The sequence below is a fragment of the Penicillium chrysogenum genome (genome assembly GCF_028827035.1).
Source record: "Penicillium chrysogenum strain IBT 35668 chromosome Unknown utg000002l_segment0_segment0, whole genome shotgun sequence".
Lineage (NCBI taxonomy): Eukaryota > Fungi > Ascomycota > Eurotiomycetes > Eurotiales > Aspergillaceae > Penicillium > Penicillium chrysogenum.
In genome coordinates this window covers 4,835,098-4,861,083 of record NW_026622750.1, presented here as the reverse complement: position 1 = coordinate 4,861,083, position 25,986 = coordinate 4,835,098, and the positions used below count along the sequence as shown (strand labels likewise).

The 25,986-nt window shown below is 48.6% G+C and overlaps 10 protein-coding genes across 10 annotated transcripts; 6 read left to right on the top strand and 4 right to left on the bottom strand.

The window, feature by feature from the left end:
- Positions 1-7,960: 7,960 nt before the first annotated feature.
- Positions 7,961-9,739, top strand: N7489_005062 (GATA-type transcription factor; the record flags this gene model as incomplete). Its single annotated transcript, XM_056710814.1, has 3 exons — positions 7,961-8,914; positions 9,069-9,386; positions 9,533-9,739. 3 exons carry the CDS (start codon positions 7,961-7,963, stop codon positions 9,737-9,739), a joined length of 1,479 nt encoding a protein of 492 aa, XP_056569235.1.
- Positions 9,740-10,756: 1,017 nt separating this feature from the next.
- On the bottom strand, positions 10,757-11,011 carry N7489_005061 (uncharacterized protein; the record flags this gene model as incomplete). Its single annotated transcript, XM_056710813.1, has 1 exon — positions 10,757-11,011. One exon carries the CDS (start codon positions 11,009-11,011, stop codon positions 10,757-10,759), a length of 255 nt encoding a protein of 84 aa, XP_056569234.1.
- A 2,076-nt stretch (positions 11,012-13,087) lies between these two features.
- On the bottom strand, positions 13,088-13,856 carry N7489_005060 (uncharacterized protein; the record flags this gene model as incomplete). Its single annotated transcript, XM_056710812.1, has 3 exons — positions 13,088-13,370; positions 13,436-13,691; positions 13,817-13,856. 3 exons carry the CDS (start codon positions 13,854-13,856, stop codon positions 13,088-13,090), a joined length of 579 nt encoding a protein of 192 aa, XP_056569233.1.
- A 14-nt stretch (positions 13,857-13,870) lies between these two features.
- N7489_005059 (Erythromycin esterase) lies at positions 13,871-14,119 on the top strand (the record flags this gene model as incomplete). Its single annotated transcript, XM_056710811.1, has 1 exon — positions 13,871-14,119. One exon carries the CDS (start codon positions 13,871-13,873, stop codon positions 14,117-14,119), a length of 249 nt encoding a protein of 82 aa, XP_056569232.1.
- An 81-nt stretch (positions 14,120-14,200) lies between these two features.
- N7489_005058 (Erythromycin esterase) lies at positions 14,201-14,590 on the top strand (the record flags this gene model as incomplete). The annotated part of the gene is made up of 1 exon (XM_056710810.1): positions 14,201-14,590. One exon carries the CDS (start codon positions 14,201-14,203, stop codon positions 14,588-14,590), a length of 390 nt encoding a protein of 129 aa, XP_056569231.1.
- Positions 14,591-14,748: 158 nt separating this feature from the next.
- On the top strand, positions 14,749-15,017 carry N7489_005057 (uncharacterized protein; the record flags this gene model as incomplete). Its single annotated transcript, XM_056710809.1, has 2 exons — positions 14,749-14,755; positions 14,791-15,017. The coding sequence occupies 2 exons, from the start codon at positions 14,749-14,751 to the stop codon at positions 15,015-15,017; spliced, it is 234 nt and encodes a 77-aa protein (XP_056569230.1).
- Positions 15,018-15,985: 968 nt separating this feature from the next.
- On the bottom strand, positions 15,986-16,240 carry N7489_005056 (uncharacterized protein; the record flags this gene model as incomplete). The annotated part of the gene is made up of 1 exon (XM_056710808.1): positions 15,986-16,240. The coding sequence occupies one exon, from the start codon at positions 16,238-16,240 to the stop codon at positions 15,986-15,988; it is 255 nt and encodes an 84-aa protein (XP_056569229.1).
- A 176-nt stretch (positions 16,241-16,416) lies between these two features.
- N7489_005055 (major facilitator superfamily domain-containing protein) lies at positions 16,417-18,144 on the top strand (the record flags this gene model as incomplete). Its single annotated transcript, XM_056710807.1, has 1 exon — positions 16,417-18,144. One exon carries the CDS (start codon positions 16,417-16,419, stop codon positions 18,142-18,144), a length of 1,728 nt encoding a protein of 575 aa, XP_056569228.1.
- A 2,553-nt stretch (positions 18,145-20,697) lies between these two features.
- On the top strand, positions 20,698-23,406 carry N7489_005054 (uncharacterized protein; the record flags this gene model as incomplete). The annotated part of the gene is made up of 7 exons (XM_056710806.1): positions 20,698-20,805; positions 21,199-21,500; positions 21,755-22,013; positions 22,066-22,394; positions 22,452-22,667; positions 22,732-22,881; positions 22,920-23,406. Coding segments are annotated over 7 exons (1,851 nt in total), but the record flags the coding sequence as incomplete, so codon positions are not given.
- Positions 23,407-24,352: 946 nt separating this feature from the next.
- On the bottom strand, positions 24,353-25,561 carry N7489_005053 (uncharacterized protein; the record flags this gene model as incomplete). Its single annotated transcript, XM_056710805.1, has 1 exon — positions 24,353-25,561. One exon carries the CDS (start codon positions 25,559-25,561, stop codon positions 24,353-24,355), a length of 1,209 nt encoding a protein of 402 aa, XP_056569226.1.
- Positions 25,562-25,986: the final 425 nt, after the last annotated feature.

Genomic DNA, 25,986 nt, shown 5'->3' with positions numbered 1-25,986 from the left:
CAGTATTCGAGTATTCAAGAGTACCCGAAGAAGCAAAGACCTGCGCAACATCTTCATCGTCTGTTCATTGTTCCGAAGGGTCATCATTGGATACATAGAAGGAGCCCTAGTTAGATCTTCGCCAATTCAACAGCCAAAATCATAAACTAACAACTGAAGCGTCTTCAGTAGTATCAAATGACGTATTTCACATTCTTTTCCCTTGGTAGCTTGTGATCCAATAGCTTCCTCGCTACAATAGGAATTGGCATCTTTCATTCAGATGTAGGCAAACACAGATGAGTGTTGTCTTGAAATGCTTGTAGTGTTGAACCGTTAGTGTTGATGTGAGTGTTGATATGGGTGTTGACGTGTGTGGTGTGTGTGGTGTGTGTGGTGATATGAGTGGTGAGGTAAGTTGATGTGTGTGGTGATATGAGTGGTGAGGTGAGTTGATGTGTGTGGTGATTGAGCGTGGTGGTGAATGGTCGGGCGGTGAAGGAGGTGGTCAGGTCACCGTCTAGACCTTGCCATCGGTCCATGCCACCCTCAGATTATGTAAGATTCCTGAATAGCAACTCCAACTTCTGGATTAATTGGTTATTTACGTCTATCACTGTCACCTACCGCCATAACCACTGGTATAGTAGGTAATCGATCCTAATAACGGTGTATCCTGTTATATAATTTATTATATATGTTGCTTTTATGATAAATTTATTGGTGAGACTAGTAGACAGTATGATGTGAGTGGATTTGTAGGTTCAACATTTTTTGTCGTCATATATATATTTACACACATTGTACTCGCATCACTATTTCTATTTATTTCAGTTCGCACTTCCAAGTTTCATTCAGACTAGACTCAACAGTCCGCTGCTTTGACAAGCTTGGTTCAATCCATCTCGTCCGTTATATATCCTTCTACCCAACTAATCCGAACACGTAGTATTGTGGGACCTGTACGTGGCTAAAACATTGTAAAGTAAATGCGTGCGTGAAGGGCTTGTTAACAAGCGGCTCATGGCCCAACCAACGCCATTCCCGCCCATAGGCAGGTGGAAGTAACTTATTGCGAATCCATGGGCCTCATGGGCCGTGTCGAGGTCGATCAATACCCCCAGACGTAGCACGGAGGTTTTCTTGCCATCTCATCCACATGATAGATATATCAATTTGTATTGATTCTATCTAGCAAGTCATCTATCTCTAGTGCCGTTCTGATCACTCGGTGGATTTGCATACAGCCCCTACTTCAATTGAGCTGGTCGAAAGCAAATACCAGACTGCCCTCCGTTGGTCAACTATGAATAGGCAATACATACGCTCGAGATCAGACCTACCAGGTGTCGAAGTATTTGATGAGGAGCCGCTCGAAATATCATTTGTGGCTCAACTAAACATCAGTGATGCGATAGACTCTGCTCTGCCTTGCGTAGTCGAAGTCAGAGCTTCAGTTGGCGATGGCAAGTCACTCAAGCCTACTCTACTGTAGGATGGTTATATCCTAAAACCATCGCGAGTGTGAAAATGGATTCGCAACAAAGAAAACCAACCAAGTATATCCGATCGGCTCCTACATTTGGGACTCGCCGCAACATTGTAAGTAATCCCCCGTTGGTAACTAGAATTTATATCGCCAGCCGTCTCCCATGTATCAATACCCACTACTGCGCGCAAACCGCCGATCATTGCTTTCTGGGGCGTAGTACCCGGGTTCATGCGATCAAGCTTGCTCTGCTGCCGATAGAACGCAGCAGGATGGCTCTGGGTGGTGTTGTTACAGACTAAAACTCATCTCCACAAAGGATCTGCTTGAACAGTGATCTGCCAAATGTCGTCCAGGGCGTGGTGAGTTTGACAAATATATACTTAATGCTGAAAGGATGCCGACGCTGGTGAACAGAATCCGACGAGGTCCCTGGCAGGAGCTGCTTGCGCGATAGGTTAGAAAACGACATCAATAGACAGAGACACGCGGCCAGCTTGGTGACCTGCAGTTTCAGTGACATCCAAAGCATATACGACTTTCTGGATAGTTGCTGTGCTTTGATAGAGAAATGTGTGCTTGGGATCCAAATACACTAAGCACCTGTTCCAAGGAGACATTTCTGACTCCGACTTGATGCATCTCCGTATATTTCCGCTTGGTTCATTTCCGCTCGTTCGTATATGTCGAACGCCTGAGCAACACGGAGTACGAGGTGGGACAGTATCGGACGGTATTTTTGGCTCTTTAGTTGGCTCAGCTGTGTCTCGGTATAAACGGCCTTGTCTTCTCGGTTCGTAGCTGGTACCGAAATTAGCCTGTAGGTCAGAAACGAAGGGAGTTTTGCCTCGCCTTCTCCTTGCACGCGGATTTGGACTAACAACATGGCCAACGGCGAAGGTAGGGTTCCTCTACCATTAAGCAAGACGAAACATCGTTATTTCCCGGCGCCTGTGGGAAATATTCGGCTTTAAAATACGCCAGATGCCATCCGAGAACAACGTGGGGCCACCCATTGGACGCCACTAGTCCAATTCACGAGGGCTATTCGTTCATGGTGTTCGAATAAGATACACGGTGGTATAAGCAGTAGAATTTGGGGTATGTATCGCGTAGACACATCAGCATATGACCTGATGTACAGAGTCGACTTGAGAGAGAAGGGCGAAGGTAAACGCGATCGGAACTTTACATTGGCTCATCATCAATGTCACCAATGGTTATTTCGGGGTGATAGAGCATGGGATCGCATCGGTATCGGGGAGCCCGGGCAGACAATGCACTTGCGCGCTTCGACTCGAGTAACGGGAACATGACGGTACCCCCTATTGTACGATCCGATTCAGCAAGGCTTGAACGACCAGGACGAGTGGTTATGACTTACCAGTTCATAAAGATCGCAGAATTTTTGCTTGGAACGAGACGATCAATTAGCTTGGTGATCATATTATATTACCTAAAAGATCAATTATGATTGTCTTCATCGATGTGGTCACCATTCATGCCATGTTGACATGATGTTGTATCCAGACCGTCGCAGTCTCCGGCTGTCGCTTCGAAGAAGCCACGCTGGGTGCACCGGGCAACTTCTGAGAGCCAAAGGCGCATGACGAACCCACCTGTGATAATAAACTGTACAGTCGTAATGGGATAAGACCTCGGGATGCGGACGGCCAGAGGTTCATACACTCCGCCGTTCATGGTATGAAGGCGGTGAGGTCGAGGGCGGAAGACGCGATAGAGCACGCGTCGTAGTGATCTTGGTCTTTATCTCCGACCCGGGATAAAAGGACTCCTCACAAGTATGTTTCACGGGTGGCGATGGGCTGCTCCCATTTACAATAGCATAAAAACCAGTAATGGTGTTCTGATTTGGGGCACAAAAGTTTTAACAAATAGTTTGATATAGCTTGTAGATCGGCGAGATAATCCATGATTCACATGTTCTTGTAACCAAGTCTAGGGACGAAGAGACGGCAAAGAGCTGTGACTCTTACGCTCGTGCATTGTCGTCGAATGTCCTCGGTTCTATTGAAATCGCATCGTCTTCAGGATCAGTGAGACAGGTCAGGCTAACATTCACACACCTGGGGCGTGGATATTCGAGCTTTCTCTCAGGAATGCACACAGGGGCTGTACAGTAGATCAGCTGAATCTAGTGTTGTGGCGGAGACCTCTTCGCGTAGACACTTTGACCAGCTAACCCAAAACTCGTATCTTTGATCGGCTGGCGTGAATGGGAGTGCATCTGGTGGAAATCATATCTCTCACACGCACTGTCTGACTTGCTGGTCCATGATGTATTCTATAAAAGTCAGTACAGCGGATTTTAGTACTCGATCAAAGGGGATAACCTATCGAATGCCTCAGACACAAGCCTGCTCGTCTTTGTGTAGTCAAGTGAATAAATTGTAGAGCAAATTGCGGGGGGTAGAGAACGTATTTATAGGCTTCTCCGCTCCTTCTGTTGCGCAAGTGCTTTGCTCGGGAGCAAGCATTGAAGGACACCTATCGTAATTGAGGCCTGTTGAAACCCATGTCTTCTTTTTACCGCAACTATTTGCAGCGACATCTTTGATGCCTTTAGATGTTCAGTGAGAGAGACGAGTAAGAGTGGTGTTGAGAAAAAGGGATGGTGAGTTGGTCAAGAAACGTTGACTGACTGTTGAATCCTTCACGGCCCTCTTAAATTTGGACTTTGTGGAGATATTCAATCCGCAATGACAGGCCCATATTTCTAGTACTGATCACCTCATCTGTGCGACTCAACGAAAAGCGCCTATACTTTTATCACTAGAAACCATGGGCTTGTTCTTCCTAGCCTCGCTTCAGTGTTGTGTTGGTTGTGTTGAGTTGTGGGTCTCTCCGTCTATACTGCGGAAGCGAGGTCACGGTCGGATGTGCGGGTGCTCGACCCGTCAACCTGTTGAAGCTTGGCTATACGTTGTCAACACTCAATCTTCGAACTTGTGACCATGAAGATACATTAAGACTTTTTTTTCCTCGTTTTCTTTTTTGAACTTCTTTTTTTGGTGACTGTAAGTTCTACAATGTTCTGTTCATCGAGTTTCTGAGACTTTCAACGAAAGTGGAAGAGGTGTCTGATTGAAATATATATCTCAATGAGCGTTCATATCTGGCCCTCAACATCGTGAGGCTTGATCAGTTTCCCCGACCGATTCGTTGATCACTATCCCTTCTATCAAATTGACTGCCAACCGCCCGCTAGAAATAAAAACAGATTCCATCCAAAAGCTGACTGCGTTGATTGACTATGTGGTGACCGTAAAACCCAGTCCATAGCCACCTGCGTCTCATAGTCTGTAAGGTTACACCAAGGCCTGATGGAACTAGTATCGCCCAGACCTTGGCTTTCTCCTGCGGACAAAATGGATGCCTTGAACAGCTCGTCAGACCAGGAAAAAGGAGAACAGCAGGCCGGTGAATTACTGTACCAAGCCTTCACGGACCAGTGTGTGTGTGTGGGCAAGCGAGAGAGACCATGGAGCACTTCCTATTTCGATGTCAAAAATGGACGGCGCACCGGACGGAACTACTACAATGTACCAACACCCACCGAGGAAATATATCCTTCTTCCTAGGAGGAAAGTCGCCTTCCGATGATCAGAAGTGGACGCCGAACTTGGAGGCGGTACGGGCCTCAATACGATTCGCCATCGCCACGGGCCGACTCGAGGCCACCTAACCATGCCAACGAACATAAATCACCCCCTTTCGCTGACCTAACCCACCAACCACCTCGTGTTGCAGATGGTAGACGCGCTTCAACTGCCGAAAATAGGATGTTGAACACTTGGAGAAGCGCCTTCAAGCCAGCCTACTAACCAAATTACTAACCCACGAGGATCCGCTGCGATACGGACATCTGAGATGACATATATTGCAAGGCTTTATGTATGGGCTCTGAGGAGACACAGTACTATATATATTATGACATGTATAGTAGATCAGAGATAGTTGCCCTTTCGGCTTAGCCGCCGGGCGTTAATAAATTGTGTGTGTGTGTTCCAGATCTAACCAATGTGCTGCCAAAGCCAATTTTATATTTCAGCCAGGAGTGTAGAGCGAAGATCCCTGGAAACCGAAAGCTCTGGATTGAGCTACCCAGACTCAGTTTCAAAAGCACAAAAGCTAGTTAGTCCCTTGCCAGCCAGCGAGCTGCGTTTTTCTGCCAACAATATCTGCTTTATACGACCCGGTCACTGTTTAGGAACCAGCACGTTTAGCGCTAAGCCATTCTCGAAACCAAGCGAAGCAGCCAGTAGTTTTTGGTTAAGGTGTAATGGTGTCCAGCACTTGCAAGGATGAAACGGCCGCGTTGTATTTTTGAACGATCAGGATCTCTGCAGTTCAGAGGTATGCATTACTATATTAGAAGGGAAACAAGAGGCTATATATGCATCACAAAGCGAAAGTTGATTGAAGAACAACTTGGTCCTTTGTATCGATGGTGTAACCATCCCACGCATACGGTGGTGAATGGGATTCGTCTGGTAAGAACTCTGGTTGAGTGAGGAATAGTAAGTCTCCTGCAATGGACAGAATAATTCTTGAGAAATCATGAAGTAGAGTCACCCGTGAAAAGGTTTCTCGCCAAGATAAAAGGGCGCCCAACCCCAAGGTCCCAAAGTCTCTGTCTGCTGCCATGATCTAGAAATTAGAAGATGATCCAGAAGACTCATCTCTATGTTCGAGCTCCTGATATGTTTTAGAGAAATAATCATAGTCCACTTGTGATTTACCTGCTACACAGATTGTCGATTCCTTTCTTTGCATGGAAAAAGTAGACTCCACTTAATAAAGAAAATACGTTAGTTTAAGCTCAAATCATAAACATGAGTTCATGCAATTCTCAGTAAAGCTTGAAAGCAGCTCGAGGGTACGCACGCGCTGAGAAAGCATCTTGCTCGATTTTAGAGTTGCCGACGTTATAGTTGCCGGCTAGGGCAATTGGTAACTAGATAGGAGATTTACCTAAGCTAAGTGAGCTTTTCTTGGTCCGACAACTTACCTGCCGAGTTTTGTAGTTCTGTGGCAATATAATAGATGGGCAAGCAGTCATTGGAGGGAAATAGTGTTTCGTATTGTCGAAAACAAAGCGGATCGTCAGATGCTTAAGCCACCAAGTCTTGTAACTGACTGCTTGAGTAATTAATATCCCCTAGAAACTGGCAAGAGTACAGTAATCCTTAAATTGCTTCTTCAACCACTCACAATGGCCGCTAACTAAAGCCACCAGGTCCAAGGAAGTCATCTCAAACGAAATTGATGCGGCAAAAACGATGCCTGGCAAATCAAGTCTAATGAAAAAGGAATATGAATATAGTAAAATGTGCAGTGCAGACGTATGCGTGGGAATTCGTATCCGGGAGACGGCCCAGGTGCATATCTTATCAGCGGATACTTCGGGATTTGGGGCTTTCCTTGGCTCGCAATTGGTCTGTCTCCAATCATGGCTCAGATGAAAGACGACACGGCCTATCAAGAACTCCTACTATCCAGCCCCAATACTAGTGACAGACAAGGATCTGCAGCAGTTTGATAAGGATACACCGCAACAACCTAGACGAAGTCGTTAAGGCCAAAGGGAAACTTTAACCTGAAGAAAAACCTTCGCAATTCGTGATTTGTTCTCGCGTCCTTGGTCAGAGATCACATCCAATCATTATCTGAATACATAGAATAAGCTACTTCAATGAATTTATTGCATGACGAGTTTGGGTTGTGCAGTTGTGATCTCCAGACGCGGTGTTTTTCCATCCGGGCCTACTCGATTCTCGGATCAAGTCTATCGGGGGAAACACCACGATTTTGGCACACCTATATTTTCCTACGAATATATTGATCGTCGGATCAGGTCTATCGTGGGAAGCACCACAATTTTGGCATACCTAGATATCCCTACGAATACATCCATCGTCGGATCATGTCTATCGTGAGAAAGACCACAATTTTGGTCGTCTGGGTTTCGGAGGTTAACATCTGCGCCTTTTGAAAGAAGTGTCCTTTTGGGAAAATCGTGGTCTATCCTGGGAAGCGAAGCATCGGACGATTCGTCGCACTCCGCGATAGGCCACGCTTGAGGACGAAGTCACCTGATCAACCGAGGGACAAACGATGACTTCTGCAGACATGTTTGGTTCGTTATTACTCCTTTCTCCGCCTTGATCTTGGGATCTTGGAATTTCTTGACGACATCCACCTTGATTCTCCGCCACTTCAAAAGGGAAAGCGGAACTCGAATTCGGCACGAACAACTTTTTCTGGTCGCACGATAGGCATTCCGACGGCTTTGAACTCTGTTTTCCTTCGGAATTTATTCGGCCAGATCTCATTTACTAATTCTTCTTCCATCCTCCTCGATTTCTCGGCTTTCTTGGCCTTGCACCTTGGAAACCTCGGACTCCCGTGAGACAGCTCACTTGGTTGATGAGGCGTAGTGTCGCATCAGGTCATCTACTTAGCGGCGTCATGGAGTCTTTGGAAGCCGCATCTAGTCGGGTCTTGAGTCCTCAGCGCATCTGTCAGAAACCCAATGTTAACCAGCTTTCGATCTACAGAGACCCTTTGCCCGCGATAGGTTTCCTAGGGAAGGGCGGATCAGTTTACTCCCCCAAACTCACTTTGAGCGCGACCGCTTCCCCAACTCCTCTGATTAGCACCAACGTCGTGTTCGCCGGACAACCTCTACATTACTCCAACACGCGCTCGAGCGCACCACCACAACCGGGGTATATCTCGCCACGGGAGGCACGTCGGGCGATTGAAGACAAGAAGAACGAACACACCCCCCGACAGTCCCTCCCGTCAATCCACGAGGCCCTCGGCAATGACAATCCTCTTTCATACCCTGCACCTACCTCCGCTCTGCCGCCACAATCCGCACACCCTGCGCCGCTGACACATCTCATCGGACGACCCAGTGCAGAAGGTCCAGCTGGACCACCGAATCCCTTTTCAAATAGACCAACGACGGGGTCATTGATGCGGCAACCCGGTTTTCCCCGTCAAGTTCAGTTGCAGGCGGAAGCATCGCGCTCGAGTCTCACCTCCATCGACACGCAAGATTCGCTCAACGCGTCACTGTACTCCCTCAGCACGGGCAAGTCCCCTACACAGAGCGTCAAACCAGGAATCGCCTCGGTTGGATCACGAAAGACCTCCGGGGACGAGTACGGTGCGCCAACCTTCGCCGGTAGCGTGGCTTCTCCCAACAGCCGCCCCCGCCTCCCTCCAACTTACTCCTTTCAATCGCAGCCCGGTGACCACTCATATCCTCCTGCTCCCTATGACAATCGCCCCTACGTGGGTTCATCGCGCGTGGAAGAAGTCAATAGTGGATTTGTGGGTCGGCCAATTCCTCCCCATAGCGACTCCCTAAAGCGGCATCTAGACGTCTATGACGTAGAGACATCTCTTAATGAGGTATGGGCTTTCCTGGTTTTCCTTATTACCTAACATCTTTTTATTGCTATTTTTGAACAGCGTGCGTGGACAATATTGAGATTTCTTCATCTTGTCGATCAATCGGCTTGTCAAATTCCCCCGAAATTACGTATAGACTGACATCGTGGAACAGATCGTCGAGCTGAGTACGCGAATTCTAAACTTCTCATGGCACTACGCAGCACGCGTACACCAAAAGCAGCGGTCTGGGTCTATATTGGGTTTTCTCCCCTCGCTAAATGAGGTAGAGGACATGCTCGATATGCAACGGAGGGACCAAGACGCCCTGATTCGGATACGGATAGCCGTGGTGAACCAGGAACAGGCGCTTGCCAAACAGATGGCGCAGCGAGAGGCGTTCAAGACCGGGGATGAGCACATGGCCATGTACCAGGAAGAGTTCAAGGGCACAGGCGGTTTCGCAGGTGCAGACCCGAAGAAACGGCGTGGAGTGAGTTCTGGGATTTCTTCCCCTTTTACCCCTTCATCCTATTTCCTCTTCCCTGGATTGACACCGTGCTTGACACCCTGTCAAACACCCCACACTGTGAACCGTGTATGGCTAACGATCACGTTTTCTGTTTTTCTTTGCAAAAGGCGGCCCCTCCTGTTCGTTGCCACAGCTGTAACCGAACCGAAACACCCGAATGGCGTCGGGGTCCAGATGGTGCCCGAACACTATGTAACGCCTGCGGTCTGCACCACGCCAAGCTGACTCGCAAGATGGGCAACAAGGCGTCGAGCCTGGGCCCAAATCTAAAGCCCAAGTCGGTCCTCGACTCCGCCTCGCCAACCAGTCATTAAGCTTCTTTTTCATGTGGCGCTGGAAAAGGTGGGAAATAGAAGGGGGCAACGGAGTTGAATGGCTGCCTTTTTACGGGGATTTCACGAGTTGCTATTTTACTCATCGGCATGCTTTTTTTTTACTACTGGTTTTATCTCTTGGCCTTATGTCTTGGATCTTTTTCTTTTGTTTGTTCTGAGACATTCCCTAGTCGGTGCCCTTATATAATAACCGTTGTTGAAAATACACGTTCGGTCGTCTCCCAAATAGCCGCTATATTTTATCGTTCAACATGATGCCTCCGAATACTGTCTTTACACCATATTTTTGCACAATTAATATGTATCCCCTCTTCTTCCTATTCCTCACACTCATGCCTGCATTTGCCCGCATTTCAATTTGTATTACTAAGATTGATCAACGAGGCTATCTCCTACTTGGACCTCCTAGGACTGGTAAATCGGCTTCTAGTCTCTCGATCGCAGGGCATGCATTTAATAGCCTCTCTTCAGACCATAACTCTGCCCAGCTATGTAATCACCCCAGCTTTTGGAGGCGCACTTATTGCCCACATTTTACTTCATATTCCTAATATTAATGACACATTTCAGAGCCCACTTTTCATTTCACAAATGAGACCTCACGTTCCTGGGATCATAACTGCCCAGGATCTTTAACATGGTCCCTAGGCTGGCTCTTAGTCGCTCCTAGGGATCAAACCCCTCGTTCCAGAGGACCTACGGCTCCCAGGAATAAATGATATAGCTCGGGGGAACAATGAGCAGTCTGGGAGCCTTTGTCACTTCGTGAGAGTCTCATATATACGTAGAGATAGATAGTGTCTTGAGATGGATAATTAAAATGAAGAACATCTCACACAATTTCTCCGCTGCTACCTCGGGGGCGACGTTAGGACCAGACAGAGAACCACAATAGATCTCTAATTTCTCCATGATAATCTCGGAGTAGAGCATCAGTATCCCATCGGCGACATCGATCCTTTTGATACACGAAATACCTCGCGCATAAGGGAGATGCTATTGATCGTTTTGATCAAGCGTTTTAGATATGAATTGATGCAGAAGCTTGAAAACAAGAATAGACGCTCCTTTGACTGCATCCTGGAGGTCGGGGTTGGCAATGAGATTGATTGGAAGCTTGATCCCGGGAAGGTGTTTGATATTCTGGTGTACTGTATTGATGGCGTGCGTGAGCTTCACGGGGTTATCGCCCTTTTGGTCGCGAAGCGTTTCATCATTAGGTAAATCAACATGTTCATCGAACACCCACATCGAGACATTCTCTTCAAAATTTTCAGAGTGTTCTCCAGTGTTTTAGGCTATGATTTTCCCAATCATTGAGCCTCTTTGCATTGTGTGGTTAGTATGAGCTACTGTGTTGACGATGATGCTGGTCCAAAGACCACTTGCCAGTTTCCAGACCCAATCTCAACGACCTTACATTTTTGTGGCATTTTGAAGTCTCAGTTTGGATGTAACACGGTTTTTGTTTTTGAAATTTGCAATCAAGTGATTGGGAACTGGGAAAGTTATAAAATTTTATAAAACAAAAGTGAAGTCGCGGGCACCAAAACATGAACCATTATTCTGAAGCTCAGCGTCATAAGTGCCTCAGTAGGGTCTTTGTAATGTAATGGGCTGCAAAATAATATTCACAAAACAGGCTTTGCGCCTGTCTTTTGCAACGCCTTGTTCCTCTGTTCCTCTACCACTTTGTGCTTCGTTCAACAATAACACATCATGGTGTCGTACGAGCAGAGTACGGAAAATCTACTAGAAAGTAGCGGGGGCCGACGAACACCCAATGATATGTCAATTCATCTCGCTCATTTTATTCAGGCTTCTGTTAGCTTACTAATCAACATTCGAGAAGGCTTCTTAAGAGAGCCATATACGGCATTTAGCACCGGAGGGGTGATACTTCGTCATCGTCCCCAGCGTTGCGTACAACATGAGATGTCGTGGGTCACTGTTTGGTGATTGCTGCTCTGTGAGCAGATACTCAAGTGATTACTGTTCGGGCGCAAAATCTTACACTGGTTATTGTGTCTCTTAGAAGCAAAATGAAAATCGAAACGCAATACTGTTTCCTCGATTCACTAGTCCGGTGTAATCCAATAATCTCTCCAGGCGTAGTTGCCATTATCCGCGCCGCCAAATTATCGATTAGTCCCTCCACGTTATCTTCACCCACTATCCATACCCCGCTTTCGATCATCTCTGTCAATCGTTTAAAGAGCCTCTCCAACCTCTGCGACCGCCATTCGCTCTTATACGGATGGAAATTGCCATGTTGAAAGAGTTTTTCGTGTTCCGGTTCTTCTCCAAGCGCCGTTGGCGACCTCCAAGGTGAAACAACTGACAAGTCAGCACAAGTAAATAACTCCTCCCCTTGACCCACTGCCAAGCCCTTAGTGCGGATAAAATATTGCGAGCCGCATCTAAAACAATGATGGACAAGGTTAAATCCGTTCCATATAATCCTGTATTATGCTATGCGTAGGTACATCCTACGACTTAACAGTTTATCGGTAAGCTTAACGGTCTTGGTACTATAATGCGGCATGATATAGTTGGCATAATACTGTCTGCGGCCCTCGCTTTGGTGCGGCTAGCTCAATAAACTGACTGCGCTAAAGCCTTGGCGGCGGAGCCAGGGAAGTGTTACCCAGTGTATATCGGTCAAGGCGACTTCGAGAATGACTGTAGAAGCAAACCATGCTATTGTTCACAAAGGGTAGTGTTCGTTCAAGATGGTGTTCGTTCATGTGTCCGTCAGATTATGAAGTTCATGTCTCAATATTCAGGTTTTTTATGCGCCAGATTCTCGGCCAAAGTGAACATTCGGGTGAATAAGTAAAACAACCCCACTTTTTCACCAACTATGCTATTTTTGCATTATCTGTTCGTAAACTTTGCCGGGGTCACGCAACACTAATCGTGTGTCACTACCCTGTCCCCAATTTCATCACGAGACGATTCGGTGACCCAAAATTCTTCATTGGCTCGTGTTTATTGTCACCTTACACAACGCTAAGGGGCTTTCAGCGGCCGTTTGACCTTGCCGCGGTCTGTAAGCGCTAGCTAGCACAACGTCTCGACAGCTTAAAAAGCCACCTCTGCATGATTAATAGGTTATTGCAGGATTCGTGCATGACCAATGGCGTGCGCCAGGACACCGTATGCTCGATCAGTACTCGATCGGCCTTATATGAGGTCCGTTTTAGACAACTTTCACCAGCCAGACTAGCTGAATCCTACAAGATTTTGAAGGCTAATATTTTCTGAATGTCCAAACGCGGCTTCCCATCCCGTAGATAACCACCGTTTAACTGTTGAATGCTGAAATTAGTTAGCTAATTTATGGACTCTTTTCGACTGTTGATTGACGCGCGTGTAAATAACCTTGTACTTCCAGCTCTGGTAGAGCCACACGAAGAAGATGACGTCGTCACGAAGAGTTTCTTGGCCGTGGAGCCAGGGCATCTTGACCGTGAAGGCGAAGAGATCGTCGATGAACGTGTTCAAGAACTTGTAGGTCAACGCCTTGCCAGGCATATGGGCAACGGACTTGAACCGGTAGTTGATGTAGAGACTGGGGACCTTCATGAGGAAGCCGTACGCGTAGACACTGCCCACCAGGGTCTGGATAATGTAAGAGTACCACGACTTGTGGGTGTTGTAGACCAGCTGTACGCGGTGTATGCAAGCAGAAGGGGAACAGCCAAAATGTACAAGTAGCGGAAGGCAATTCCACCATACTCCTTGGTCTTTTCCTCGGTCTCGCTAAGCTTGTGCTTGTCCTCGAAGACAATCACGTAGGGCAAGAACGACAACCAAGAACTGGCTGGTGGCGGGCGCAAGCGAACGTCGACAGTCTCGGTGATCTTCCAGAATTCCAGAAGGATACCATATCCTTGACTGGCCAGGACTTTCCCAATGCGCCAGCTCTCTGTCTCTGCGCCAAGCTCGATTACAAAATTGCCTTTATCTCCCAGAATCTCCTATTATCTTGGTATCGTCGTTCGATGTATTAGAGAGCCGAGTCTGTAATAGGCGTCACAGTGGAATTCGTACCATGGTACATCTGCGACTCCGATTCGATGATACCGCTCATTGACTCCGAAAAAGATGTCTCAACTACAAGAGCTTTTCAATTCAGCAGTGCAGCCCCTGCCTGTAATCGAGGACAAGAACTTCGCATCACACTTCGATACCTTTGCGGGCAACCAAGTGGTTCTTCTAGGCGATGGCAGTCATGGAACGTCTGAGTTCTATTCTGCCCGCGCAGAGCTCACAAAGCGACTCATTGAGCGACACGGCGATACCATGGTCGCGGTCGAAGCAGACTGGCCGGATGCAGAGGCCATCGACCGATAAGTGCGCTTGCACCCAGGCCGCAAGGCGCAAATTGGAGGAAGTGCGAAAGGATATGAGCCATTCAAACGATTTCCTACCTGGATGTGGAGGAATTCTGAGATGCAACGGCTAGTTGAACGGATGCGTGATCGAAACCAGGCTCTCTCACCCGAGCAAAGAGCCGGATTCTACGGGCTGGACCTGTACAGTATGGGTGCCTCGATCCGTGCTGTGATCGACTACTTGGACCGGGTAGACCCACAGGCAAGCAAACAAGCGCGCCAGCGGTATGGATGCCTGGAGCCTTGGGTCGAAGATCCCACTTCGTATGGTCTGGCATCTCTTCGAGGCATGGAAGACTGTGAAGGCCCAGTGATCAAGATGCTTGGAAACCTTTTGGAGCGACGGCTTGAACTCATCGGCTTGCGGGATGGCGATGAATACCACAGCGGCGAACAGTTAGCATTCACAATCCCAATCCTTCAGACTTAAAAGATTGGACCAAGTCGCTTTCTACCATCGGTCGGTAAAACGGTCAGGCGCAGAGGTTAACGTGTATTTCAATACGCGTTGACCAATGGGTCCTAAATAAACAGCACATCCATGTTGTCGCTTCGATGGTCATTCATAAGGGTGTATAAACGCTCCCAATGGCTGGTACGTTTGTATCTTAACATTGACACGGAGTTGAGTTTGCGGGGAGAGCAATGTCGGCGATAACGCCGGCTCCGAGGGTAATGCAGCCCGAATCGCTGACTCCGGGGAAGAGACGGCAGATGATGAGGGTTTCGATGTTTTGGGCCAGGTCCCAGCCGATTTGCCAGACGACAAAGAACCAGTTTGCGGCGCCGAGGATGACGCGGTGGCCGTTCAGTATGGATGGATGGATGGATGGATGGATGGATGGGTGGGTGGATAATTTCATTTACCCTGAACCCTCGCTTTTAGATAATTATAAACCACTACCCACTACTTAGACTGGATGCGGATTCGTATTTTGGTCTAGTGGTCGAGTCAACTCTTTTGGCGATATACAGGCTACGACTATTGCGTAAATACATGATTGTCTCCATTGAGGTTGTTCCAAACTTCCTGCGGTGAACTTTAGCCTCACCGGCGAACCATTACCCCGGGCTGTAGTATCTCCCCACGGAGACATGATGATGGTTATAGATGTGCCGACGTCGGGACTTGGACCCGACGCCTGCAGGATGAAAAGTGACCAATTAGTCACCCTGCTAACCAACTACACTACCGCTACCGGCCGGCCGTACTATAGGTTTCACTTAGGGGCTAGGAAGAGGGGCGGAAACTTATTGGAGAGGTTAGTTAGATATACGTAGCACTGGATTATCCGGTTTCATTGCATTTATGGGATATGTTGGCTGATATGTTTGCAGCTTACTGTGTATACGAGGAGATAGATGCTGACACTGAAAGACAGGACTGTCTCATCTGTTTCTCCAAACTCGGCTGCCTTGAAGGGAACTGCGGGGGAGAACATGCTTGAGGCGAGAGGGTGAGATGACTGCCATGGCGCTGATGAGGACGAGCAAGGCCCATTCCTTGCTGTTAGTAAAATCGTGGGGGTTTTTTGGGTCATGGATTGGACCTTGGCTAGGTTCTCAACAGCCGACAAACCACCCTGGAAGTTTATCCGTTAGTGGATCAGGCCCGAGCCGAAGAATGCGACCAGATTGGGCAACAGGAGCGAGGCCTGCACTAATCCGAACGGCGTCACTTTGGTGCGGAATTCGTCGAATTCTGTTTGGGCATGGTGATGTCTCATGAAGCTCGCGATCCATGCTCACTGCTGGGACTCATTCGTTGATCCGGTTATTTTTTTTATTTATTCTTTTTTCAGGTCATACGTAATAAGTGTTACCTTTACCCTGCGATCCTTCGGTGCTCGGCCGGTCGTGTTAAGTAGAACCGGTTGGGCGTATTTGCTGATTCGCCGCGGCCGCTCCCCAAAGTGGGGTGCCCAGTAATAGACCGTGTGTTTGAGCGAGGTTTGACAGGCATCCTGCCACCCTTTTCAGAAGCTTGCCGGGCGTATTGATGGGGAGCGGTCGATGGGCTTTGGGGTAGGATAGTGCCGTCTCCATGAGCTTTCTTGTTATAGCCTCGGTGAGGTTGCATTTTGGTCAGCGGACTTCGCCGATCGTTAGCGTCGGCGAACCTGGGGCTGCTCTGGTGGTAATGGCCGCCTCAAAGACGCCTTCATTAGACTGGAAGACGTGCGGCCGTCAATTGCCTTTAACTTCATCCCTTGGCCCTTTACCGGCAGAGCGATTTTAATGAACGACTTGGACACAATGCCGGTTCCCCATCAGTCACTGGAATTGGAGCTCATGGATAGCACGGTCAGTACGGACAACATTTCCGCCGCCCGACACAATAAATCCGAAGAGCCCGAAGAGCCTATTCCCGATACTCGGGTTGCTGCTATCGGCCACGTGGAAGCGTATCACAAGGTTCTTTATCATACAGGGCCCTCCGGTCGACGCTTTCTTTTCACGATCATTGTGTCTCTCGGTTTGACCATGTTCGCGTATGCGCTTGACCAAGGAATAACTCCGCAATTTAATCTAATTGCGGCATCTTCATTCAGCAGACACGCCCAACTGGGTGTTGTGACAACAGCCAGTACTCTCATCAGTGGCATAGTTAAGCCTTTAATTGGCAAGTTGGCCGACCTCACCTCTCGACCGACGACATACATTATCTCTCTTGTCTTTTACGTGGTTGGAGTTGCTATCGCAGCGAGCTGCACGAAGTTTGTTTCATACATTGTTGGGGCCGCCTTCACTTCTGTAGGAAAGGCTGGCCTCAACCTTCTTGGCCAGATTACGGTTGGCGATCTGACTACTTTGCAATGGCGTGGCTTCTGGACCAGCTTGACCATTGCACCATATCTCGTGACCGTCTTCATCAACGGATCTATCTCGAATGCATTCATCCCCCACGAGTGGCGATGGGGCATAGGCATGTTCGCTATAATGATTCCCGGGGTCCTTATCCCCGCCATTGCAGCACTATACGCGACACAGCACCGAGCTCGAGCTATGGGAATCGTACGAAGCTACTCAGATTTCAGCAGAGGCAGCATTGTCCAAACTGCGTGGGATGGCCTCGTCGCAGTTGATCTCCCTGGGCTTGTCCTGTTGGGACTCTCTTTCTCGCTGATCCTCCTCCCTCTATCACTGGCCCAGTCGGCCGACAATGGCTGGAGCAACCCCAGCATGATTGCCATGGAGGTGGTGGGCTTCGTTGCTCTCGCGCTGTTCATTGCTTTTGAGATTTATGCCGCCCCCAAGCCCATAATGACGAAAAGCATCATCCAGAACAAAGTCTTTCTGGCCGGGCTGGGCGCCAATCTCTTTGACCAAATGACGACCGCGCTCAGTGGCAACTATTTCCCCTCCTATATTTATGTCATCAAAGACTGGGACAACTATACATGGACGATCTTCATCGGTTGCAGTAATCTCGCCGTCACCGTCTTCAGCCTACTAGCGGGCTATCTCCAGGCGCGACAGCACCGCTATCGGAACCAGATGATTGTTGGAGCTGTTCTCAAGACTATCGGCTACGCAATTTGCATCACCGGCAAACGGAGTACGCAAAATACCGCTCCGCTCGCAGTCTCCCAGATCCTTTTAGGCGCAAGCGCACTGACTGCTCTTGGCTCTCGCGTGGGAGCAATGGCATCTGTTCCGCACGAAGATATGGCTTCCCTCATTGCTGCTTACTTTCTGTGGACTTATCTTGGGACTGCCGCAGGGTATGCTATTGCCTCTTCCTTTTGGACGGGGAGGATGCTGGACTTTATGCGCGAAGAACTGCCTGATACACCCGAAGAAACTTTGCGTGAAATTTACGGGTCTGTGGAAATCCTTCGCACCAAGTATGAAGTTGGAAGCATAGTCCGCGAAGGTGCAATTCGAGCGTATGCGCGCACAAATGGGATTATTTTCATTACCGCGTCTGTGATCTCTGTGTTGTCGCTTTTGTGCTCGGACTTTATGCCAGGTAAGACATAATTACCTTTGATATCTGAGCTGGGATATCAGAAGCTGACTTTCGGGGCCTTGGCAGACTACTATCTAGGAAAACAACAGAATGTGGTAACGAATACTGGATTTGATGGCCGGGCGGTTAAGGATCCACTCGTGGGCTACAAGAAGAAAGGCTTTTGCGGACTTTCGAGGAAGGAAATTGGCAAAATTATAGGACTGAACAATTAGGCGATGGATTGTTGCCGTTGGCTAGAGAAGAACGTCGAGATTGGACTGAGTAGATTATTACCGCCTTCCAGTGTGACAATGTCTCCGCTACCTGGCGCATTTACCGAGTGTTTTACCGCTACCTCCAGCGGCAGGACCGACACCTTTTCGTGGTACTGGGGATTAGTACTCAAACAAGCTATCTCTTCACGAAGCTAATGTCTGTCCTCGGTAAATCAATTTGCCTCCGCCTGCCAAATTTAGACTTGATTCTCTGTTCATTTGCTTCTATTAGGCATGGAGATTTTCGTGCCGTACGACGCTTCTAAGTCAGTTAAAGGTCGTAGAATAATCGATCCATCCCGCTTCCAGTACGGAATTTGTAAGTATCTGAAATTTAGGCCGTAATGCACACGGAATTACGGATGCAAAGATAATTTTTGGGTGCAAGTTTTCAGCCCCGCACTACACAGCCGAAGGGCGAAGTTATTTGGGGCTGGGAGACTTGGCAGTGGCTGAGAGGAGTAGATAAGCCCTCTTTTTCTCCCCTGTCTCTATCTGTCCGCCGTCCGATGACCATCATGAATTACATCTTTTTGGGATTCTGCCTCCAAGGACGTCAAGCTCATCCAGACTGCGATTCTCCTCGACAGAGATAGGTGTCGGCACGAATAATATATATATTCATATTCGTTACGAATATTCGTTATTCGCATTCGTATTCGCAGACATTTTACACGACGAATGTGAATGCGAATAATTTTCTTATTCGTCACGAATATTCGTAGATTTGGTCACGTGGCTAATTTAAATTCATAACTAGTGAGCAGTGATCGCCCAAGTGACGAGAATCCAGTTGATGTTCGAATATTGGCCTTGCGAATACGAATATTCGTAGAGGTTTGTGAACTACGAATGCGAATGCGAATATCTCAAAAAGTTACGAATATGTATCCGTGCCGACCCCTAGACAAAGAAATAATCTCTTACTTCTCTCACCATCCTAATTTTCATACCCTTTCACCCGGGCTTTTGGCAACTAGGTGTCCCCAAGCCTCGAGAGTATTTTGCCGTGAGCCCATGGTACCACCGGGAATCTCAATAGCACGGTGCTAAAGCTGACCTCTACAAGCACAGTTCAGCTCGAATTCCATGACGAACGTCAGTAGCGCCATGGGGGAGCGGTCTTCTTTGCACAAAGCTGAAAGCAGAGGGTCCATCCTCACTATTCCAGGTATAGATAATATTGGTTGCGAACCGTTCTGTCAGTTGTCTTCGATCAATTATGATCTGTTTATAAGCTCTGAAAGGTAAGCGCGCCATGGTATATCCACAAGGAGTGACCCCTTACGTTGAAGCACCTTATGACTGCCAATAACTAGTTTCCAGTTTCCTGTCTCCTGAAAGGACTAAAGAAGTTCAACGCTAAGTATGTTGCCCAGCCTCGGTCGAAACGGAAGACTAGGCAGGTGACACAGCGTAATGGCAGGGAGAGGAGAGTAGTAGATTTGTCGAAATGAACAATCTGCTCGCTCAACCGGGGTTTGAAGTAAATAGGCGTTTGTATTTACTCCTTTTACAAGCTCAAAATACTGAGACAGTCCATGTAGGGCCAAGCTTCAACGATGTTCGCGGGTTGACACAAGCGACCGTAACCCACAGCCCGACACAACCAACATTAAAGCGAGGCTAGGAAAAACAAAGTCTGTGATTCCTAGTGATGAAAGTGTAAGCGCTCTCTGGTGATTGAACGTTAGGCCGCTCACAGATGGGATGGTCAAAACAAGAAACATGAGCCTGTCATTGCGGATTGAATATCTCCCACAGAGCCTCAATTTAAGAGGGCCGGTGAAGGATTCGACAGTCAGCCAACGTTTTTCAACCGACTCGGCATCACGAATTCTCAACACGACTCTAGTCGTCTCTCTAAATGGGCATCTAATATGGCATCAAGAATGTCGCTGCAATAGTCGCGGTAAATCGAAGGCATGGGTTCCAACAGGCCTCAATTAGGATGGGGGTGCTTCAACGCTTGCTACAGGATGAGCCGAGAAGTCTATAGATACGTCCCTGCCATCAGCAATTCGCTCAACAATCCAATCACTTGACTACGCAAAGTCGAGCAGGCCCTATGTCTGAGGCACCTGATAAGTTCTTCCCCTTTTACCCAATGCTGAAATTTCCACTGTACTGACATCTATAGAATACGTCGTGGACCAGCAAGTCACACAGTGCCTGCGAGAGATGTGTTCCCAGCAGATCTACTGTGCCACCCATGCAGGCCACCATCCGCCGTGTCCTGAAACCGCTAGAGCCGGACGCTAAGAGTCGGCCGTCGGGCGAGAACGCCACCGAGAAAGCCCACCCCAAATGGCCGACGGCAGTCTGCTGCAGGCCACCCTTCGCCGTGTCCCAGAACTTGTTAATGCATCATGGTATCGGAAGTTGCAGCCACTCACAGCTCTTGTCTTAAAGGATGTTAGTCTGCTCTATGCCATATAACTTGGCTACCCCTTCTTTGAAATAGTTCCTGCTTATATAGTCTTCAGGGCCATAAGAGATGCATTTGATACCTCGTGAGGTATGTACTCTTCTCAAGCTACTGATTTCGGTGATGAGAGTGACGGATACCTGGGAAGGTCGAAAAACTTATCTTTACTCAGGCCGATCGTCTGGCACAAAGGCGACTGACGATTGGAGTGAGATTGGATTGTTCAGAGGCTGCTGTTCGTTCATTCTCCTTTTGCCTTTTTCTCTTCTCGTCAAAAATCCGAGGCTAATAAGAGTAGGCTTTGCTAACAACCGTCCTCCAAGAGGTTTGCATTACCCAATACTCTTTCTTCTAATAGCTAGTGACTAATATATGACAAGGCCCTTCACAGTGGAAGCTACTCCGTCGCAGATCTCATGAAGACGGGACAGCATATCCTTGGCCGTCGACATGTGCACCCATCAGTCGCAGGCACGCTTACTCAGCTGCAGATCGCGGGCACCTTTGAAACAGGAACCCGCCCAATTACCGTCGAGGAACCAATCAGCACCGACGATGGCGATATAAATATGGCCCTATACGGTTGTTTCCTCCCGGCACCGGTGAAAGACTCATTTCCCCAGCAACGAATCGGATTACGAGCCCATGAAGATGCCAGGCTCGATATGGCCGGCGGATTCGGGTGATATAGTTCTCACTTCGGGACGCAAGAGAATTGAACTGAAGGTTATCAATAGGGGGACCTGGGCTGATTATGTTAGTCACAGCAGATTCGATACAATTCGCCCCAGCATCTTTCGTATTAAAATTTTCCATAGGTCGGCTCTCGTTTCCACTTCATGGAAACAAACCCTGACCTGGACTTCGACCGGCAAAGGGCATACGGCTATCACTCGATACACTAGCCGGGGAATTTGTTCGTTTTGAGCCTGACAGTCCGAAGACCGTCACCTTGACGGAAATTGGAGGTCTGGACGCCATCAAAGGTGGAAGTAGCCTTGCTATCGGTACGATTGAGCACACACGTGCTAGTATAGTTGTGCAGCGCCTCCAAAAGGCCGGATACCGGCATACACCTGAAGTGACGGAGAAAAAGAGTGATATCGAGCCGTGTTCGATGGATAGGCTGAAGTATGCTCTAGCGTATGGTCCGACCGTCGGGGATTCTATTCGTCTGGGATCTACAGACCTGTGGGTGAAAATTGAGAGAAATCATACATATATGGGAAGACTATCAGAATGGACAGGTGCAAGCGAGTGGGCGTTCTGATGCGGAATGCCCCGATTTGGCGATTGTGAATGCTGTGGTCATTGACTGGACCGACATTCCCAAGGCGGATATTGGTGTCAAAGATGGTGTTATTGTTGGTATTGGGAACGCTGGGAATCCCGGTACGATGGATGCAGTCTCCTCCACGATGGTTATTGGTTCGAATACGGACATTATTGATGCGAAAGGGAAGATTGTCACTGTGTGCGGTATTGACACGCATGTCCATCTGATCTGTCCTCAGCAGGCGAGTGAAGCTATGGCATCCGGCATTACGACCATGTTTGGTGGAGGCGCTGGGCCAAGGTACGAGAACTAATACTTCTGGGAAACATGAGATTCAATTGCTAACTTTTCATTTAGTACGTCCTGTCAAGCAGCGAACTGCAGCATGAGCAAAACCTACATTAAACAGATGATCGAGGCGTGCGATCAATTCCCCATGAACTACGGTATTATTGGGAAGGGAAGCGATTCCGGGAAGCTTGGCCTTTACGACCAGTGCGATGCCGGTGTTGTTGGGCTAAAGCTGCATGAAGACTTTGGTTGTACGCCATCGACAATCGACACTTGCTTAAGGTAGCTTGCTCCCAAAAGCCCATTTACATCTACATCTGCAACTGATACTGACTGCCTTATACAGCATCTGCGAAGAGCAAGATATCCAATGTCAAATCCATACCGACTCCCTCAACGAATCTGGTTTCATCGAGCACACAGTCGCAACATTCGAAGGTCGCACCGTCCACTGTACCACGTCGAAGGCGCAGGAGGAGACCACGACCCCGATGCGGTCAAACTGGTGCAGGAAACTAATGTCCTTCCGAGCAGTACAACTCCTAACATGTCTTTCACAACGAATACAGTTGAAGAACACAGGGACATGGCTGCAACCTGCCATCGGCTTTCAAAGAGCAATCCTGACGATGTCTCCTTCCTTGATAGCCGCATTAGGAGCAAGACCATGGCAGCGGAGGACGTACTCCACGATATCGGAGCTATCAGCATAATGTCCTCTGACTCGCAGGCAATGGGCCGCTGCGGCGAGGTTATAGTGTGTACACGGAAGACAGCACATCTCAACAAGCCCCAGCGGGGAGCACTTCTTGAAGACAAAGGTACCGGAGCCGATAATCACCGGGTCAAGCGCTATATCAGCAAGTATACGATCAATCCGGCGCTTGCGCAGGGTATCAACCATGCCGTGGGCAATATGGAAGTGGGGAAATTGGCGGACATGGTGCTCTGGGAACCATCTGACTTTGGCGTTGAACCGTGCCAAGTTATCAAGAAGGGGTTTATTGCATTTGCACAGATGGTATGTCTATATCCTCGTCCCGCCAAGGACGTTGAAATATGCGAAAAACAAGGCATAATACGATTCCGAAGCAGACAAATACCTAAGAAGGCCTCTTTATATCTTGAAATCTCGCCTAGGAGGGTCGTGGGGTCGGTGAGATTTTTGACCCTCCCTGGCGTCTTGGCGGGTCCAAATTGAGGGCCCCAGCCAGGGTTTCCTCCCTCCCCGGCTGTCTCCTGAATCTCCAATCCGTCTCATAACTTACACGATAGATACGGAGTCCAATCACGCTCGGCGGTAGTGGCCTTCTTCGGCTTAAGGATATTCTTTTGTTCATGGGAAAATGCTATCGTAGTGAGCATTAGCCAGAAAAAGCAGACAGCGGTCCCAGCTTCTCTCGTGAATTGTAGCTAGTTTGCCTTATAAAACAAATCGATAGCTGTGCGGGCATACAGTACGGCGTCACTTAAAAGTGCCGATTTCCTCCTTTACGAAGCTAAGAAAGACCACCTTGGCTGTCTCCGCAACCTGACGAGGTAGATCCATCATCGCACTGGCTCGTCGAATATTTTCACAGCTTTCGTGGACTTTGTAGAAGCACGTCGCTGCGGCGCATTCTTGAACTAACTCGCAATGTCTAACTGCTCAACGCGAGTGACAAAGATATAATAATAAAAGGTAGCCCACGTGTAAACCATGGGCCCGCCGTGGCTACTCGAACCCCGAAAGATATGTGACTATTCACCCCGCCCCCTTTCCTGCGGAATGGTATCCGTGCCCTCTTGTAGCCCCGAGAAACAATGCAGGAAGTAGCAGGGTAACCGGCCCCACCTATCTGCAACACTCAATAGGTCGTCATGAGGGTAAGCGAGGTGCCACCCGGCTCCCAGCAGGTAATCCGCAGATCACCCATGATGTGACGCACCAACAGCCAAGATAACATCATCACCCGTTTGCCTCATGATCAAAGCAAGCAGGAAGACTCGTTGGTGACGCCATCACCAGTACTATATACCGGGGGTCTGGCGGGAACATCTTCGTAGACCGGAGGCATGTCCGCGTGCGAGCTGGTGCGGTGGCCGCTGCGCTCGGTGATACACAGCTTGAAGCAGCTGCGTAATACATGGGTAGCGCAGTACTGTGTGACGAATTTATTCTTGCGGTTTATACTGAAATCCTCCGTGGTGACAAGTTCAATAACAAGGTCATGTTTGACTCCTAGGCCGTCGTAGCCTTCCGCGTCACACAACGCGTTCGCCGTGGGGTTAATGCTGGCGTCAAGCTGTATACCGATATCTCCCCCGGCCGAGTCGAAGTTCACTTTCCATCCGCTTATCAACTCGTTCTTGCCAATAACGCGCGTCTTCTGGCGAATAGCACAATTGCCTTCGTTGGGGGTTTTGCAGATATGCATCTTGCATGCTCTTGATGCCATTTTCTGATGCTCCTCGATCCGCCAAGTCAGCTTCATTAAGCGCCAGCGAATCAGAGTATTGCCGCTCTTATTAAGAACACCACTAAGTAGCACCTTGAGCGGAAGCTTGCCCACGAGATCCACAACTGACGGACGTACGAGTTGAAGAGTGAGACTAGTGGGTGGAAAGGTCCGGATAGACGTCTTGTCGATGCCAAGGCCACGGTCACGACTGACCTTGACAGGGACCTTCAAAACAAATACCTCACCGGTGATACTCTCCGCACATGCCTGAAGGAAATATATGACTTGCCCTAGCGAGCCGATACAGGAGGCCGGAAGGTGGCCTGGTATTAGGTAATTAAAATGGTGGTCACGGCTCTCGATCTCAAGTTGGGGCTGTGTAAGGAAGTCCCAGCGATTGAGCTCCTCGGTGGATGTGGCGCAAGCTCGGCAGCGTCTCGAGACGGGATTTTTCGTAGTCAGCTCAAAAACAAGGCTCAGGCTTAGCTTCCGCAGCACCACCGGCCGGTTCGATTCGGTTATCGCAATGCGCAAGCGGCCCGAGAGTAGGGCTCCGGTGGAGTTGGCTGGTGCGCCGTAGCAGACCAGGGGTGACCCAAGCAAAATATCAAGTTGTGTAGATGGCGACGCCGGACATGGCTTGTTGGGTCGGTCCTTGCTGAAGCATCCGACAAGTCCTACCTTCCAACGTCCTATGCCGCTATTATCTCTGTGTTGGAACATCATATCGTCCATGGAAGCTCCGAGAGGCTGTGTTGGCCCTCGATTCACATGTTTCGGTAAAGTCATCCACGTGGGCGGTAATCCAGGGCACCTGAAAGACGAAAGACACTTATATACACGGAACGAGGCCCATCTTGTTGTAGCTTTTGGCCGCTTTCCTCCGAATGACTTCAGCTGTCGTCATTACCCGCTTTGAGGATCCGGCCGCAGTGTAAAAGCCGGGCCTTAGTCAGCATCATGTTGTCGGCGTGGGCCGTATTGTAAAAATGTAGGGTCCAATCAATGGTGTTCAACTCTCTGTATTGCTGTATCGACTTTCCTAACAATTTATATGGACCGTCGATTACTAATCTAAAATTACAAAATGCATAGGATCAATGGATCCTCCGGTATGCCGGTATGCCAATGCATCTACTCCGACACACCCCCTCAGCGGT